Below are 19496 nucleotides of genomic sequence, written 5' to 3' on the forward strand. Positions count from 1 at the left end.
TTTATTTTATTTTTTGAGACTGGGTCTTGCTCTGCTGCCCAGACTGGAGTGTGTGCAATCACAACTCACTGCAGCCTCAAACACCAGGGCTCAAGTGATCCTCCCACCTCAGCCTCCTGAGTAGCTGGGACCATGGGCACACACCACCATGCCCAGCTAATTATTTAGTTTTCTGGAAAGACAGGGTCTTCCTATGTTGCCTAGGCTGGTCGTGACCTCCTGGGCTTAGGCAGTCCTCCTGCCTCATCCTCCCAAAGTGCTGGGATTCTAGGCATGAGCCACTGCACCCAGCCACATTAGGGACTTTAGACTGTCTGGTGACGTCACACCTGAGGCAGATGCTCCCCAGGGGGCCATCTCCAGGAAACAGAGTGACCCACCAGGGCTGGGCCCCAGGAGCTTCCACACCACCACACCAGCAGCAAAGCCCTGCTGACCTACAGCGGGGACAGCAGGTAAGGAAGGGGTACAGACAGAAGAAAACAATGACAAACAGCCTTCCCTCTCCCCAGTCAAGGCCACGGCAGGGAAGTGAAGGGGACATCAAAGGGAGACCAAAGCTTTGTCCAAGGAGACTCTGAGAGCAAGGATGAGAGGCACAGTGTCCAGCACAAACTCCTGCCAGACAGCCTCAGGAAAGTCAGGCCCAGCTCCTTTCAAAAGCTCAACACAGGACCGGTGAACAGCCACAGGCATTTACCATGTGGCTGGTGCTCATCAGGACACAGAGGGTCACTGCCTCCCTCACTCTGCAGGGTTGTATGGAGCGGTGAGTTCTTTTAAAATTCTGTGTCTCCTGAATGCTATGAAGGTGGGCAGGACATGGTCTTTACTGAGTCCTGTCCAGCCCACGAAGTCCAAAGACATAGATGGGCATGATGGCTCATGCCTGTAATACCAGTCCTTTAGGAGGCCAAGGTGTGATGATCACTTGAGCCCAGGAGTTTGAGGCCATCCAGGGCAACATAGGGAAACCCTGTCTCTACCCAAAAAAAAAAAAAAAATTAGCCAGGCGCACACCTGTAGTCCCAGCTACTTGGGAGGATGCTTGAGCCTGGGTGAATCATGATGGCACCACCACATGCCAGCCTGGGAGACAGAGCAAGAACCTGTCTCAGAAAAGAAAAAAGAAATACAAGGGCACAATTTGGTAAGTGCTCTCACAGAGGATAGATAAAGGGTCCTGAGATACAGAGGCGGGAGACTTGCTCTCAAAGACAGAATCCAAAAAGGCTGCTTTCGGGGAAAAGTGGCCTAAGAGTCAGGCCTTGTTGGACAAGTTCCCCTAACGTGCTAAGAAGCAAAGACCTGTTTCACAGGCCAAAAGAGGAAGGAAGCTCAGCCAGAGGGACCCAGGCAGGCCCACCTTACGCCTGTGTTCCTCGGCAGCCTCTGCTGCCCCCTGGTGGCCATGCTGTGCACACCGCCACCAGACGAGGGCGCCACCCACAGGCACCACCTGCTCCCACCCTCAGGCAGTATTTCAATCGTCCCGTGGCTCTGGGCCACTCCCACATGACTAGCAGCCACAGCTGACCCCATGGCCTGTTGGCCACCCCATCAGCAGCCCCTGCTTCTGATTTCTCCCCGTGCTTTTCTTTTTTTTTTTTGGAAACAGAGTCACCCAGGCTGCAGTGCAGTGGCACAATCTCAGCTCACTGCAACCTCTGCCTCCCAGGCTCAAGTGATCTTCACACCTCATACCCCCAAGTAGCTGGGACTACAGGTGCGCGCCACCACACCCAGATTTTTTTTTTTATTTTTTTGTATTTTTTGTAGAGACAGGGTTTTGCCATGTTGCTCAGGCTGGTCTCAAAGTCCTGGGCTCAAGCGCTCCGCCTGCCTTGGCCTCCTAAAGGGCTAGGATGACAGGCATGAGCCACCGTGCCCAGCCTTCCCTGTGCTTTTCCTCCCACACTCCACCCACACTCCAACCAGATCCACAGACGAGGCTGAGGGGCCCTCCATCCAATCAGAAAGGGCAGCCCTCTGCATGGACAGGCCCATAAGCATGTGGCTCAGCAAGGAAGTGGCATCTTGTACAGAGTGCACAGGCCAACACATGTGCACACACAGGGGCGTAAGACCACCAGGTTAGGTCTTTATTCTACACATGGGAGGGCCCTGCGTCCAAGCTTCCTGCCCTCAGTTCCCATATGCTTGTTCATGCACCACTGTGAGACCCCATGACCCTGCTCGCTCCTGCCCTGCCCACCCCCTAGCTCTGGTGTCTCAACCTCCAGGACTGGGAGCACCCCCGTCCTTTCTCTCACAGACTCGCCTTACCTCTCTGAGACAGAACCAGTCAGTCCCATGGCTCACTCACAAAGCCAGCCCTGAACCCAGGTCTGACTCAGATGCCAAAACCTCCAGCCATCCCAGGGACTGGCCCCAGCCCATGGTGGGCTGTGCCGCGGCTCTCAGCTGGACAGAGCCCCTGTGGATGTACTGTGGCAGGCGGCCTGCCTTTCCTGATGCCCCAGCACCTGCCACATGCCACCCATCCAGGCCTCCAGAGCTATACCTGCAGCAAGGCCAGATCCGCATCCTGGGCTAGCTGCTGCAGGTTCTTCACAGCAGATGTGGTCTTGATCACCCGCACTAGGGCAGGGGAGCAGTCAATAGGAAGCTCACCCAGCAAGGACTTCTCATCACTGAGCAGCAGCAGGGCGTGGTAGGGGCTGCAAAACAATCACCTGTCACAGAACACATGAAGTGCAGGAACCCTGCGCCAGGTATGCACCAGGTATGTACCAGGTCCTGCACCAGGTATGCACCAGGTCCTGCACCAGGTATGTACCAGGTCCTACGCCAGGTATGCACCAGGTCCCGCATCAGGTATGCACCAGGTCCTGCACCAGGTATGCACCAGGTATGCACCAGGTCCTGCACCAGGTCCCGCACCAGGTATGCACCAGGTATGCACCAGGTATGCACCAGGTCCTGCACCAGGTATGCACCAGGTATGCACCAGGTCCTGCACCAGGTATGCACCAGGTCCTGCACCAGGTATGCACCAGGTCCTGCACCAGGTCCTGCACCAGGTATGCACCAGGTCCTGCACCAGGTCCTGCATCAGGTATGCACCAGGTATGCATCTGGGACACAAACATGCAGCTGGAGCCTCCCGGCCCTTAACTGCAGAGAGAAGGGCCAAGAGCAGGATTTGAGAAAAGGGCAGTGGTCTGTTTGGAGGCCTTCACAAAATCTACCAAGGACTGGCTCATGCCTATAATCCCAGCACTTTGGGAGGCCAAGGCAGGCAGGTCACGTGAGGTCAGGAGTTCGAGACCAGCCTGGCCAACATGGTGAAACCCCATCTCTACTAAAAATAAAAAAATTATCCGGGTGTGGTTGCACCCATCTGGGGTCCCAGCTACTCAGGAGGCTGAGGCAGGAGAATCACTTGAGCCTGGGAGGCGGAGCTTGCAGTGAGCCAAGATTGCGCCATTGCACTCCAGCCTGGCGACAGAGCAAGACTCTGTCTCAAAAACAACAAAAACAAAACCTGCAAGGATTATGTCACCCTCAGAAAAAAACACATGACAAAAGTGGGGAAGGCTCGAAGACTGGACTCCATATCCCACCTCAGAGACGCCCAGCAAACATCTGTTGATTGAAGAAATGAATGAATCTTTCCTAAGGAAATTGTCCCAAATATGGGAAAAGCAAAATCCTCCTCACAGACTAGGGATAGAAGTACGTTAAAATATGCTTAGCTAGGATTGAAAGGAAAGAGCACGGACTGGGGAGGGTGGAACTAGGCAGCGCTTTGCTTTCTGTCATTTCCAAATTTTCAGCAATGTGCCCAGATATATTTTTATAATTAAAAAATGTTCAAGGTATTGGGGGAGTTGGGAACAGGTGGTGCCAAAAGACTGGCTCAGTTCTTTCCTTGCAGAAAATCAATTAAATTGCCAGGGCATGGTGGCTCACACCTGTAACCCAGCACTCTGGCAGGCCAAGGCGGGTGGATCACGAGGTCAGGAGTTCAAGACGAGCCTGGCCAACATGATGAAACCCCATCTCTACTAAAAATACAAAAATTAGCCAGGTGTGGGGGTGTGCACCCATAATCCCAGCTACTCAGGTTGCTGAGGCAGGAGAATCGCTTGAACCCGGGAGACAGAGGCTTCAGTGAGTGGAGATTGTGCCACCCACTGCACTCGAGCCCTGAGCAAGACTACATCTCAAAAAAAAAAAAAAAAAGAAAAAAAAGAAAGTCAATTAAATTAAGAAAGTATATTTTGGGAGGCTGAGATGAGTGATGAGCGGATCACCTGAGGTCAGGAGCTCGAGACCAGTCTGGCCAACACGGTGAAACCCTGTCTCTACTAAAAGTACCAAAAAAATTAGCCAGGCATGGCAGTGGGCGCCTGTAATCCCAACTACTCGGGAGGCTGAGGCAGGAGAATCACTTGAACCTGGGAGGTGGATGTAGCAGTGAGCCGGGATCGTGCCACTGAACTCCAGCCTGGGCGATAAGATCAAAACTCTGTCTCTCTCTCACACACACACACACACACACACACACACACACACACACACACACACACACACACACACACACACACACACACACACACACACACACACACACACACACACACACACACACACACACACACACACACACACACACACACACACACACACACACACACACACACACACACACACACACACACACACACCCCAAAAAAAAAAAACAAAAAAAAGAAAAAGAAAAAGAAAGTAACTGAAATCCCATGAGTGCTGACTGAAATGCAAGACTGGGGTAGGGCAACACCATCAAGATGAAGTCCCTCCAGCCCTCCGGCCTCCCCTAGGACACTCAGCCTCACATCCAGGCTGCCCTGCCCAGGCCTAAGGTGGTGCCAGAAGGGCCCAGGGGAAACCTGGGATTGGTCATTTCTGGACACAACTGGATACAAAATTATGTGTTTTAACTTCTATAAATGGCAGAGCCCCACCTGCCAGCTTCCGCAGCAGGAAGAAGAAAAGAGAAATTTTGGAACAAAGTAAGTGGTAAAATCTCAGGCAGAAGCTAAAGGGAAGGGCCCTGGCAGGGAGTGAGCACGTGGGGCTGGGCACTCACCGGATGGCTTTCAGGCTCCGTTCGATGGCCTCTGGGGGGATCAGGCTGGAGGCCGCATAGTGGATCTTGTGGGGCAGGCAGAAGCTCACCTCCAGCCAGCTGTTGATGTGAAGCCGAACCACGCCCGATGTGCACAGGCTGCAGAGAGTGGGCGCTGTTACCCGTTCACATAAACTTTCTAACCATGCACACAGATCAGAAAACACCCTGCTCAATGGTGCTGATTCCCCTGCTGCTCAGGGGGAAACTGCAGGTGGAGACCTGGGCAGGAGAGCATCTCTTAAGATTACATTATGTTTAAGAAAAGAAAATATGGGGGCCAGGCATGGTGGCTCATGCCTGTAATCCCAGCACTTTGGGAGGCCAAGGTGGGCGGATCACGAGGTCAGCAGTTCAAGACCAGCCTGGCCAACATGGTGAAAACCCATCTCCACTAAAAATACAAGAATTAGCCAGGCATGGTGGCAGGCGCCTGTAGTCCCAGCTACTCGGGAGGCTGAGGCAGGAGAATCACTTGAACCCAGGAGGCAGAGGTTGCAGTGAGCTGACATCACGCCACTGCACTCCAGCCTGGGCAACAAGGCAAGAGTCTGTCTCAAAAAAAAAAAAAAAAAAAAAAAAAAGAAGAAGAAGAAAGAAAAAAAGAAACATATTTCTGGCTAGCCCTGGAATCTGTAGTCCAACCAGACTGCCAGGGCTTGAGAGAAGCCGTACCCTGTCCTGGAGACTCAGTGCACTAGAGGCACTCTAACTCAGGCCCCTGCCCGTCCAGACCCCTGGCAGACACCCAACACCCAGAGTACATCCTCCCTGTGAATGGGCCTGCCGTGCACACCTTATGAAGACCCAGTCACAGGTGCACGTCCAGGCAGAACAGTGGCTATCTCAGAGGGAGCTCCTGGAGGGCAGGGAAGGAATGCCAAGTCCCCCCAGAGTGTCCCAGTGGTGAGAAGCACACAGTGCCCATCTCCCTGCACTCTGCAGATGCCCACAGCACCCCAGCTGCAGTGCCTGTGGATACCAAGTGGTCACCACAAGCCAACCGTGCTAGCCAGCCCCAACACTTCACTACAATGGAAAACCTTTCACTCCACATTCTATCAGTAATGGCAACTTGGTTCTTTCGGGTCCCAAAGCTTGCTCAGGCCAAACACAGCAACACCATCCCAGATTCCTTATTTCTTTCACAATCCACTTTAAACCATCAGCAAATCCCGTCTGCTCCACCTGCAGAGATGTCCAAAATCCAGGCCTTTTCAGCACCACCAGGCCCAAGCCACCCAGAGCACTGGCCCCTCTGCCTACCCCTCCCCACACTCCCACCTGGGCAGTCCCAGCCATGGGCCTGCACACCCACGTTCCTGTGACCTCACTTCCTGTGCCCAGTCACTCAGGTCCCGCTGTGCTCAGGGCCCTGGCATTTGCCCTTGCCCACAAACTCTCCGCAGACACCCCAAGGCTCCTTTACTCCATCAGTCTCCACTCAAGTGTCACATTCTCAGTGAAGCATCCCTGACCCCAGCCCCACTGGCACTCCAACCCCTGACCTGCTGCCTAATGCTGTCTCCCCAACCAGAACTCACTCCTGAGGAGGGGGGCTTGTGGGTTTCATTCTCTGCTCTCTACACATTGTAAAACGTTGTCAGGCACATAGGCACGGAGCTGCATTTCCTGAATGAAGCCAAGGAACACACTGCCCTCCCTGCGTGCACTGTCTTTCCTAGGAAGCCCTGCCCCAAGAACAGGCTCCACAGTGGGGATGCAACCCACGTCATCCCCTGGGGGAACCACACAAAACAAGGAAGGAGTTGTTTTCACCAGGAGCTTCTAAAACTCCCTGATGGAGAAGCCAGGGCCCCACCCCACTCCACCGCTCACCACAAAGCGCCCTTGCCTTAAATAAGAGCCAACAGCACTTGTTCTATGACGCAGAGGAGATGCAACTGCTCAAGCAAAGCTGTCTGCAGCTGGCCTTCACCGCATCCCCAGGGGCTCCAGGCAACAGGCGGGGGATCTCCACCCACTCTTGTCAAGGCCTGGCCACTCGAAGTGGCTGGCACCTTCCTTGTGTCCTGCACAGGGAACGCAGCCTGTGAAGCCTCACAATGACACCAGTTCTAAAATAGGAACAAAACACACACAAGTTCTTCTCCAAACTGCCCATTTCTACAGCACCTTCCCCGCATCATGTTTCCTCTGTTCACTGCCCCACTGCCCAGGAGAGCAGCCAACTAGTGCTTTTCCCATCACCCCCTGACCCTATTCTGCTATTCTCAGCTCCCAGCTGGCAGGACAGGCCAACACACCCACATCCGGCTAAGTCCGGGAGGCTTGGCCAGACTTCTGGCTGCCCCAGGCCAGAAGGTACAAACGGTCCCTCTGACATCTCTCAGGACACGTCAATATGGGTGCTGAGAGAACACCATGGCCCCAGGGTCCCAGAGGAGGGCAGCAGTCTCAGCTTCTTCCAGAACTGCACGCTAACCAAGTATGTCAGAGCAGACAGAGGCTCCCAGAACCTTACCTCTCTTTGGTCAGGGTCTTTGCAGGGTGAAAAACTCGTATCAAACCTTGAGAAATGTCCCAGCCTCTAGGGAATTAAAGATCACACCGGGAGAGATTTGTCCAGGGGATCCAGGTTACTCAACTTGAGTAAGCAATAGCTAGGATCTTGGCATCCGTATGCAACAGGGAGGGAAGGGCAAGCGAGAGGTGGCCCCATGCACTGTGCTGCCACCATCTGGGTCAGAAAGGAGGGCCACTGGAAATAAAAGGTCTATTTTTTTTTTCTTTTTTCTGAGACAGGGTCTCACTGTTGCTCAGGCTGGAGTGCAGTGGCGCCATCTCCGCTCACTGCAGCCTTGATCTCCTGGGCTCAAGACAACCTCCCAAGTAACTGGGACTACAGACGTGCAACATCACGCCTGGGTGATTATTATTATTATTATTTTTTTTTTGTAGAGAGGGGGTCTCACTATGTTGCCCAGGCTGGTCTCAAACTCCTGGGCTCAGTCGATCCTCCCACCTTGGCTTTTCAAAGTGCTGGGATTACAGGCGTGAGCCACCGCACCCACCCAAGGCCTTTCTGTTTCTGTCCTATGTAGGATGCAGCTCAAAGTGGCTGTTGGGACACCACAGAATCAGATACGGAGGCTCCTATTGTTTCAAGTGTAGCTGTCTTTGTTCCACATAGGAGCACAGTGAGGCCTTATGACATGTGCTGTGGCTCCCAGCACCAGTTTAGGTACTTGGAGTGCAGCAGGGAAGAAAACAACTTGGCTGCTCTGCATGCTGGGGGCTTCACTCAGCAGCATCTAGACAGACACATAATTGGCCGGGCGTGGCGGCTCACGCCTGTAATCCCAAAACCTGGGAGGCCAAGGCAGGCCGATCACTTGAGGTCAGGAGTTCAAGACCACCCTGGCCAACATGGTGAAACCCTGTCTCTACTAAAAATACAAAAATTAGGCCGGGTGCCGTGGCTCACACCTGTAATCCCAGCACTGTGGGAGGCCGAGGCAGGTGGATCACCTGAGGTCAGGAGTTCGAGACCAGCCTGGCCAACATGATTAAACCCCGTCTCTACTAAAAATACAAAAATTAGGCCAGGCGCAGTGGCTCACACCTATAATCCCAGCACTTTGGGAGGCTGAGGCGGGTGGATCACCTGAGGTCAGGAGTTCGAGACCAGCCTGGCCAACATGGTTAAACCCTGTCTCTACTAAAAATACAAAAATTAGGCCGGGTGCCGTGGCTCACACCTGTAATCCCCGCACTTTGGGAGGCTGACGCGGGCGGATCACCTAAGGTCAGGAGTTTGACACCAGCCTGGCCAACATGGTTAAACCCCGTCTCTACTAAAAATACAAAAATTAGGCCAGGTGCGGTGGCTCACACCTGTAATCCCAGCACTTTGGGAGGCTGAGGCAGGCGGATCACCTGAGGTCAGGAGTTTGAGACCAGACTGACCAACAGGGAGAAACCCCGTCTCTACTAGTAAAGTATAAAATTAGCCGGGCGTGGTGGCGCATGCCTGTAATCCCAGCTACTTGGAAGGCTGAGGCAGGAAAATCGCTTGAACCCGGGAGGTGGAGGCGGAGGTGGAGGTTGCAGTGAGCTGAGATCGTGCCATTGTACTCCAGCCTGGGCAACAAGAGTGAAACTCCATCTCAAAAAAAAAATAAAATAAAATACAAAATTAGCCAGGTGTGGTGACAGGCACCTGTAATCACAGCTACTTGGGAGGCTGAGGCAGGAGAATCACTTCAACCCAGGAGGTGGAGGCTGCAGTGAGCTGAGATCGCACCATTGCACTCTAGCCTGGGTGACAGAGCAAGACCCTGTCTCAAAAAAATTGAAATTAAAATTTTTTAAAAAGACACATTGGCCAGGTGCGGTGGCTCACGCCTGTAATCCCAGCACTTTGGTAGGCCGAGGTGGGCAGATCACCTGAGGTCGGGAGCCTGAGACCAGTGTGACCAACATGGAGAAACCCTGTCTCTACTAAAAATACAAAATTAGCCAGGCACAGTGGCGCACGCCTGTAATCCCTGCTACTCAGGAGGCTGAGGCAGGAAAATCACTTGAACCTGGGAGGCGGAGGTTGCAGTGGAGCCAAGATCGTGCCATTGCACTCCAGCCTGGGCAACAAAAGTGAAACTGCACCTCAAAAAAAAAAAAAAAAAATAGCCAGGTGTGGTGGCAGGTGCCTGTAATCCCAGCTACTTGGGAGGCTGAGGCAGGAGAATCACTTGAACCCGGGAGGCAGAGGTTACAGTGGAGCCGAGATCGTGTCATTGCACTCCAGCCTGGGCAACAAAAGTGAAACTCCATCTCAAAAAAAAAAAAAAAAAAAAAAAAATTAGCCCGGTGTGGTGGCAGGTGCCTGTAATCCCAGCTACTTGGGAGGCTGAGGCAGGAGAATCACTTGAACCCAGGAGGCGGAGGTTGCAGTGAGCCAAGATCGTGCCATTGCACTCCAGCCTGGGTGACAGAGCGAGACCCTGTCTCAAAAAAAATTGAAATTAATGTTTAAAAAAAAAGACACATAATTGTAATCAAATTGTATGGAGCATTAGAAACTGGAGAGAGTTATAGGGAAAGGAACAGGGGCTTGGAATACACCTCATGGAAAGCCAGGAACAAGTTCCAGCTATGGGTATGGAAAATGAGGGCAGGAGGGAGAACACATGAAGGTTCTTCTAGTGACTTCCCGGCTTGGTCATCTCTGCTGCCCTCACCATGTCAGCTGTCCTTGGAGCCGCAGTCATTCGGTCTGGTTTGTACAATGGCATGGGGCCCTCTCCTCTGGCAGAGACACGCCGTGTTGGTTCCTCTAACTTCCGCGTGGACTTTACTCCATTTTCCCAAGCATCAGCTCACCCACCTGCTGCTTTCTCCCTCAGAGCACTCTGCACTGAGGCTGGTGCTACTTTATGAACTAACCCAGCTCCCTAGAGCGGTGACAAGTGCTGCCACCAGGAGTGCCCCAAAGGCCATGGCAGACCTGGGCAAATTCCCTGAACATGTCAGAGGGATGACTGCTCTGGAAATGTGCCGGCCCAACCTCCAGCCTGTAAATCCCCCACAGCAAGAGGGTAAGCCAGGAGCTGCACTGAAGTCTGTTAAGAAGAGGGAAGAGAAAGGTTTGTCCCTGTTTTTAAGTCTGCAGCTTTAAGACAAGAGCCCTTAGCACAGGCAGGGTTTGGGCCCTGAAAGGGCTCCTGCCGAGCTTGCACTTCTGTTTGCAAGGTGTTTAATGGTTTGGTCTGAAAACACTCTGCAGGAAAACACTGTCCTCCTCAAGGCTTATCCAGCCCCTCACACAGCTCTGGGCCAGCCAAGAGGGCCCAGCCCAGTCTGTGACAGGAGATAGGTGCCCCAGCCAAAGCCCTGCATCCTGACAATGACTATGCAAAAGGGAATGACTGGCTTCAAACACACTCTCGCCGTTCATCTCCAAGACAGAAATGTGCACAAGCTTAGTCTAGTCCCCTCAGCTTTTAGCATCTGAGAAAGCATCCATTCCTAACCTCAGAACTGGACAGGACCTGTGAAGCTATCCCGCAAACCTGTGCATCCTCTGGTCCCACGGATGGGCCTGGCTTCCTACCATAAGTAGTGGGATGCTGCATAACCCAAAAGATCTATGTGGGTTCCAAACAGCCTACCTTGAAATTTCAAACGAAAGTTTATATATAGGTGTGTTTTTATGGAAATGGGGACTACAACTCTCAGGATATTCACAGAGCGTCCATGGGACCAACCCTGCTCTCAACAGTTTGCAGTGCAAGGCTCTGCACCAAGTGCCACCTACCCAGCCAGACCCTGGACATCACTCCCCACCACAGGTCCTGTTAACTCGGAGACCCACTCAGCAAATCACTTCTTCACACTCCATGGAATCTACACTGCTGTTATTCCCACCCACACATTCCATCGACCCCTAGTGGATGAGCTATGCTCCTCCACAGGCTGAGTGTAGGGGCTGTGTTGCAGAAAATGAAGAGACATCCCTGCCCTCCTGGGAGACAGAACTCAATGGTCATATGAATGAGTGACATGCTGTCACTGAGGGCCACTGGGATCCACAAGGAGACACAAGTGCTAGGTCTGGCACAAGTGTTGGGGTGGCCTCCTGAGCAATTCACATTCCAAGCCTATATTCACAGATGTTAGGTCCTGCAGGACAGGGCCACCAGGCTATTCAGCCACACCATAACCCCAGCTTTAATTAAAATAGCAACTGGGGACTGGACGTGGTGGCTCATGCCTGTAGTCCTAGCACTTTGGGAGGCCGAGGTTGGCAGATCACGAGGTCAGGAGTTCAAGACCAGCCTGGCCAACATGGTGAAACTCCATCTCTACTAAAAATACAAAAATTAGTCGGGCGTGGTGGCAGGCGCCGTAATCTCAGCTGCTCAGGAGGCTGAGGCAGGAGAATCGCTTAAGCCCGGGAGACAGAGGTTGCAGTGAACTGAGATCGTGACATTGCACACCAGCCTGGGTGACAAAGCAAGACTCCGTCTCAAATAAATAAATAAATAAAATAGCAACTGGGGGCTGGGCATGGTGGCTCACGCCTATAATCCCAGCACTTTGGGAGGCTAAGGCGGGTAGATTGCTTGAGTCCAGGAATTCAAGATCAGCCAGGGCAACATGGCAAAATCCCATTTCCACAAAAAAATACAAAAACTTATCAGGCATGGTGGCATGTGCCTATAGTCCCAGCTACTTGGGAGGCTGAGATGGGAGGATCACCTGACCCTGGGAGACAGATGTTGCAGTGAGCCAAGATTGCGCTCCAGCTTGGCAATAGAGTGAGACCCTGTCTTAAATTAAAAAAAAAAAAAAAGAACCAGGAACAATTCCTTTGAAAAATCCCACCCCAATCTCCAACCTCATTAATCTCACAGCTTCTGGTCTTTCAGTTCTGTTCTGAGATTCCCTCAGATCTGGCAGTAAGTCACCATCAGGAGAAAGGGCGCTCTGTGTCCTAGGTCACCTGATCAGTAATGGAAATTCAGTCTCCTCTTCTCAGTGCAGAAGAGTGAGCAGCAGCAGACCAGACCCTCAAGGCCAACCATGGACCTGATGGGATGAGGACAGAGGAGAGGCCACAGCCCAGAGGGGCTCCTGGGTGGCTGCAGAGCCATGCCAGTGCCAGACAAGGATGGGGTACAGGGAGGATACTACTGCCTGGACTCCTGCCAGAGAAACACAGCTCCAGCATCCCTGGGGCAAGCTCCAGGACCCAAGACTGTTAGGGTGGGAGTCTGGATGGAGGAAATCGATCCTGGGCACTAACAATATGCGTAGGTCAGGAAAGAACGCTACGTGCTGAACAACAGCTTAGGAGCCTTTTTCACCAAAACTCAGATTCCTGTCCTCCTTTAATATCCACTAGGTGGCGCTGGGTTGCCTCAAGTTCTGAGCTACTCCGCAGCCTGCAGATCACACAACAGGCAGTCCAAGGTTTTGTCTCCTTTCAACTTTCCAGCACAATTCAAACCTAAGAAATCATAGTCCATTCTTCCTTTAGAAATATAAAGTCAATGGGCCAGGCACGGTGGCTCATGCCTGTAATCCCAGCACTTTGGGAGGCCAAGCCGGGCGGATCTACAAGGTCAGGAGTTCGAGACCAGCCTGGCCAATATGGTGAAACCCCATCTCTACTAAAAATACAAAAATTAGCCGGGCGTGGTGGCGTGCACCTGTAGTCCCAGCTACTCAGGAGGCTGAGGCAGAACAATGCACTCCAGCCTGGGCGACAGAAGGATATTCTGTCTCAAAAAAAAAAAAGAAAAAAGAAAAAGAAAAAGAAATATAAAGTCAATGGTTTGGTTTTTATTTAAACAAATTTTTAAGACACAGGGTCTCACCATGTTGCTGGGGCTGGAGTACAGTGGCTATTCAGACACCAGCATAGAGCACTACAAGCTCAAACTCCTGGGCTCAAGTGATCCCCCAACCTTGGCCTCACCTGTGAGATGGGACTACAGGAGCACACCACCGCACCAGCTTGGTTTTTATTTTAATTCCAAGTTAGCCTGATTTTTGCTTGTAATCTAATCCGAGTTGAGGCATACACTCAGAATAAGGGAACAATTTCCAAGGAAGTGACTGGATACCAGGCAATTCAAAAGCAGAGGGTAGTAATTCTCTCAACACAGAGAAAACATCAGTGTGATAACAATGAATAAAAGACAGGGTCAGACTACATGACCACAAAGGTCCCATTCTCCAACACAGAAGGGGCCAGAAAACAAAGCAATCACCTGGCAAGGGCTGATGTTCTCTCACACCTGAGGAGGCTCAGTCTCCAGGGTCACCAAGAGACAAACAAATGCTAGTTGCAACTTATATCACAAAAGACAAATCACTCTCCTATATTTAAGGACTTATATTTCCCAATAGAAGAACGAACAAGGGATCTGAGCAGCAAGCTCACAGAAAAGACAGGTGGTTTAAACATGTGAAGAGACGCATCAATGCATTACAACAAAGCTACACAGAGATCCCATTCCCCCCCATTATACTGGTTAAGATCCACAATTTCACGAGACTCGATGTTGGCAAAGCTCGGGGGAAGAGGCATCTCATGTGTTGCTGGTGGGACAGAGGTACAAACCCCTGAGAAGGAAACACAACATTACAAATGCCATTTTCCCCATTAGTAATGCCTTTAGGAATTTATCTTATAGATACAGAGGCGCACATACAAAATAACACAGGTAAATGGTTAGCACTGGAAGGCTGGAACAAACTCAATGGTGGGGGCAGTTGCGGCTCACTAGGCAGCCAAAGAAAGAATTAAAAAGTATTTTTTAAATTTTATTTATTTGTTCTTTTACTTTTTAAAATTTTTATTATTATTATTATTTTTGAGATGAAGTCTAGCTGTGTCACCCAGGCTGGAGTGCAGTGGCGCAATCTCAGCTCACTGCAACCTCTGCCTCCCAGATTTAAGCGATTCTTCTGCCTCAGCCTCCTGAGTAGCTGGGACTACAGGCATGCACCACCGTGCCCGGCTAATTTTTTATATTTTTAGTACAGATGAGGTTTCACCATGTTAGCCAGGCTGGTCTCGAACTCCTAACCTCGTGATCCACCTGCCTTGGCCTGGCAAAGTGCTGGGATCACAGGTGTGAGCCACCGCACCCGGCCTGTTTTTTTTTTTGATATGCGGTCTGGCTCTGTTGCTGGGGCCAGAGTACAATGGTACAACCATGGCTCACTGTAATCTTGATTTCCTAGGCTTAAGTGACCCTCCCACCTCAGCCTCCTGAGTAGCTGAGACTACGCTTGTGCCACCACACTCAGATATTTTTAAAAAACTTTTTGTAGAAATGGGATCTCACATTGTTGTTCAGGCTGATCTTGCACTTCTGACCTCAAGAAATCTGCCCCTCAGCCTCCCAAAATGCTGGGATTACAGGCGTGAGTCACCACGCCCGGCCTGCTTGTCCACATTTAATAAAGGTGATGCTCAGCCAATATAATCAGAACTGTGAAGTTTTCATGGTATCCTCAAGGCTTGCTGCCCTCACACAGTCAGTGTCGCAAACCCCAACTCAGAGTGAGGAGGAGACAGCTGGCCCCAGCTCCACCCACTGAGCCTCAATTTCCTCATGAGTGACTGGAGTCAGTGACACCCACCTAGTGAAGGTGGGCCCAGAACTTGGTGTTGCGTCATGCTCAGTAAAATGTCATTTTGCATCTGTTTGATTTAAAAACACTTTCGGACTCTCATGTATAACTTCGGGCTCGTTTTCTGTTTTAAGAGGAGTCTGGAGGTGGTGGTTCCAGCAGAGTGCATGCTACTCAGCAAAGGGGCTGGCATTTAAAAAACAGCCACAGCCAGGCACGGTGGCTCACGCCAGTAATCCCAACACTTTGGGAGGCCGAGGCGGGCGGATCACCTGAAGCCGGGAGTTTGAGACAAGCCTGACCAACATGGAGAAACCCTGTCTCTACTAAAAATACAAAATTAGCCAGGTGTGCTGGCACATGCCTGTAATCCCAGCTACTCAGGAGGCTGAGGCAGGAGAATCTCTTGAACCCAGGAGGCGGAGGTTGCTATGAGCCGAGATCGCGCCACCGCACTCTAGCCTGGGCAACAAGAGCAAAACTCCGTCTCAAAAAAAAGAAATAAACAGAAATAGAAATAAAAAAATAAACAAAAAAAACGGCCACCAAGGTCACTTCTTTCAAGAGCAGCCACCTGACCATCCCTTCCCAGTCCTCTCCGGCCCTAACCTCAGGGAACCCTGATGCTCACACCCCAGGAGAACAGTGGTCAGTACCGGGGAGCCCTACCTGTTGACGCTGCTCCTCAGGCCCAGGCAGGCTGGCCCATAAGAAGGAGGTTAATAAGCACACCCACCTGTCTTACCTGTCGTAAGCTTCCTTGAGGTCCCTGGCCAGCTTGCACTTGGGTAGGATGTGATGGAATGGGGACTGAGGACCTTCATTTCCTACAAGAATCACAACACAAGATTTACAGCTCCTGGGTTCAAGCGATTCTCCTGCCTCAGCCTCCCAAGTAGCTGGGATTACAGGCGCCCGCCACCATGTCTGGCTAATTTTTTTGTATTTTTAGTAGAGACAGGTATTCACCATGTTGGCCAGGCTGGTCTCGAACTCCTGTCCTCAAGTGATCCACCCACCTTGGCCTCCCAAACTGCTGGGATTATAAGCATGAGCCACCACACCCGGCCTAGACCTGCTAATTTTAAAATTTTTTGTAGAGATGGAGTCTCGCTATGTGGCCCAGGCTGGTCTCAAACTCCTGGGCTCAAGTGGTCCTCCCACCTCGACCTCCCAAAGTGCTGGGATTACAGGTGTGAGCCACCACGTCCAGCCAAAAAGTCTTTTATTCATCCTTTTTCATAAATTTCTAAAAATATATATATATAGACTTAAAATTCCTTTTTACTTCCTGTGATAAAGTCACAGACTCTAAAAAGATAATGTTTAAAAAAACAAAACTTTTGGATTGTTATTATCACAATTATAATTAGTACATAATTGGCCAAAACAGAAACATATTATAAATTTTGACAGGTAGCTGGGCGCGGTGGCTCACGCCTGTAATCCCAGCACTTTGGGAGGCTGAGGCAGGCAGATCACGAGGTCAGGAGATCAAGACCATTCTGGCTAACACGGTGAAAACCCCGTCCCTACTAAAAATACAAAAAATTAGCTGGGCGTGGTGGCGGGCGCCTGTAATCCCAGCTACTTGGGAGGTTGAGGCAGGAGAATGGCGTGAACCCAGGAGGTGGAGGTTGCAGTGAGCAGAGATCATACCACTGCACTCCAGCCTGGGCGACAGACGAAAAAACAAAAGAAAAACTTTACATATTTGACAATTACCTGTCAAAATTTATTTTATTTTTATTTATTTTTATTTTTTTTTTGAGACAGGATCTCACTCTCGCCCCTGCTGGAGTGCAGTGGTGCAATCTCAGCACACTGCAACCTCCGCCTCCCAGGGCTCAGGTGATTCTCCCACCTCAGCATCCCGAGTAGCTGAAACTACGGGCACATATGACCATGCCCGGCTAATTTTTGGGTTTTTTCGGTAGAGGCAGGATTTCACCCTGTTGCCCACACTGATCCTGAATTCCTGAGCTCAAGCAATCTACCCGCCTCGGCCTCCCTAAGTGCTGGGATTACAGGCATGAGCCACCGCAGCCAGCCACAAGTAAATCTGTACTGAAGATGCACCTGAGTCAGAGAGGCTGTTCTTTTATTATTGTTCATTCATGTCAATAACTAATTTTACTTATTGCTATAACAACTAGGTCTGACTTTAGTTTTGTTCCTAATTCTCTCTTTTGTTATAGAGGTGCTGGCCAAAGAAAATGGAGAAGGAGAGTTTGTTACAGGTGTCTCTTTATGTTTTGAAATCTTTACAGCAGGCCAAAAAACACTCAGTATTCTGTCTGCAAAAATTATTTTTAATAATTGGTTAGCTGATAACCCAATTAGGTCCTCCTTCAATCTGGCTGAAAGCAAAGAACTGGAAACTGTCCACCTCACCAGCTGGATATTTCCGACGCCCTCTCCTGCCCCAGGGAGTAATAATAGTTTCTTCAACATGTCCAACAGGACCAGGGCTAGGCAGAGCTGCCTCACCTATGTGAACAGTGATCATGCAGCAGTGTGTGGGAAGAAAGAACATTTCTGGTCGGGAAATCTATTTCAACACATCCATCCAGGAAAATTCATCTACAAACGTGCCCCTTGGGAGTCTTCCTGTGCCCCCACAGGCACAATCAGCCCAGTGTGAAGATCATCTAACTTCTCTGAGCTTTAGTTTCCACATCTGCAAAATGGGGATGATCACGGACCCTGCCTTGCGAAGCTGTTGTGAGGCCTTCATTCTCAATGCCCGGCTCACCAAAAGCCGATGCTTGCAAGCTCCTGACTGCTCTGCTGGTGTTGGGGTGGGTGAGGCCCCGCCAACACCTGTGCCATTCACACTGAATGACAGCCCCTCCACAGAGGCCTGCGCTGCAGACAGGCCACCAGCCAGCCCAGACCCGTGCCCATCACACCCTGCTGCACTCACCATCAGCCATGGCGGACACCTCATCCTGGAGCGCCAGGATCAGCTTAGCCTCCCGGGTGAGGTACTGGCAGCGGCGCTCCTCGTGCTGCAGCACGGTGGCGATACGACGGGACAGGTTATGCAGACAGTTTATCACTGACGGGTCTGCATTGGCCTGCAGCAGAGAGACCATACACAGACTCAAACGTGTGCACAGGGACACAGCTGGACACAGTTTAAATGGAGCTAATACAGGTACACAGCAAAAACTCAAATCATGAAAGAAAGCGTCTCTACTCCTTTCCCCCAGGCTCCTTTGCAGAGGCCACTGCTGCTCATTTCCTGAGTCCCCTCCAGGGCCCATCCATAGACATGTGGGCTGTCAGCCCCCATGCTCTATTCTTGGGAGTGGCTGCCTGAATAGTAACAGAGATGGCTCTGGAAATGCCTGGGTGCCCTAAGGGGGCATTGTTGTTCTTATGAAAGAACAACAATGCTGCCTCCCTCACCAAGGACTGAATGGAGGAAATTAGTGAGCCCTGTAACAAACTGAGAACTGAACCTGCCCTGAACAAAGACCCTGGTAGTGTCTGTGGTCACCACTATACTGCTGACTACTGGTAGGCACAACCAGTCTACAATTTGTAAGAATTCTGTCACAACAGGTCACGTTACTACAGGGATGCACGGTACAAAAACAGAGGCACCAGGCCAATTGTTCACTGAATACTTTTGGTCCTGAAGGATGAGAAGCTCTTCCCAGCAGAAGTGGCACTGGTTAACAAGAAAACCAGCAGGCTCCAGGCCCATATCTCTGCCCAAGCGCTCCTTCTGCAACCATGATGACTGGGTCAAAGGATAGTGCAGGAGACTCTCAGGAACAAGAGGGGCCCTCGACCCTCTGGAACCTATCAGGGACCACAGTCAGCCAGGCAAGCACATCTGCCCAAGCCAAGGGCGGAGGCATGCAGCTGTGGGGATCTGTGAAAACACCTGAGGGAGCAGATAACTGGGCCAGCCATGACTCAGTGCTTCTGGAGGCCAACAGGACTGCTGAATCATCCTGTGGGGGTGGAGGTGGGACAAGGGAAAGGGGTGAATGGTACTGCTGATTACAACCTCTGGTGCTGCCTCCCCCTCCTGTTTATCTGAGAGGGAAGGCCATGCCCAAAGTGTTCACAGCCAGGCTTCAGGGACAAAGCCTGACCCAGACAGTAAACACGTTCTTCACCTGGAGCTGAAGAAATTCTCTATATTCTCATCAGATCCCAAGTTCACAAACAGAACTCACACCTGGATGGACTTACAAGGCAGCATCCCTTGCCAGAGAAAGGACTGACTGTT

The 19496-nt window shown here is 51.3% G+C and overlaps 1 protein-coding gene across 8 annotated transcripts in view; it reads right to left on the reverse strand.

The window, feature by feature from the left end:
• NPRL3 (NPR3 like, GATOR1 complex subunit) overlaps positions 1–19496 on the reverse strand; it is a 60648-nt gene that overhangs the window by 15301 nt on the left and 25851 nt on the right. For all 8 annotated transcript variants that reach the window (XR_010137699.1, XM_063717125.1, XM_024233295.3 and 5 more), the window contains 4 exons: positions 18174–18327; positions 15993–16074; positions 5099–5236; positions 2525–2681 (listed from right to left, as the gene is read on the reverse strand). Coding sequence is in view for 7 of the 8 variants with exons in the window: in XM_063717125.1 (XP_063573195.1) it covers positions 2525–2681; positions 5099–5236; positions 15993–16074; positions 18174–18327 (531 nt within the window). In the remaining variant the exon portion in view is untranslated. The remainder of the gene's footprint in view (positions 1–2524; positions 2682–5098; positions 5237–15992; positions 16075–18173; positions 18328–19496) is intronic.

Source organism: Pongo abelii, chromosome 18 (genome assembly GCF_028885655.2).
Source record: "Pongo abelii isolate AG06213 chromosome 18, NHGRI_mPonAbe1-v2.0_pri, whole genome shotgun sequence".
Lineage (NCBI taxonomy): Eukaryota > Metazoa > Chordata > Mammalia > Primates > Hominidae > Pongo > Pongo abelii.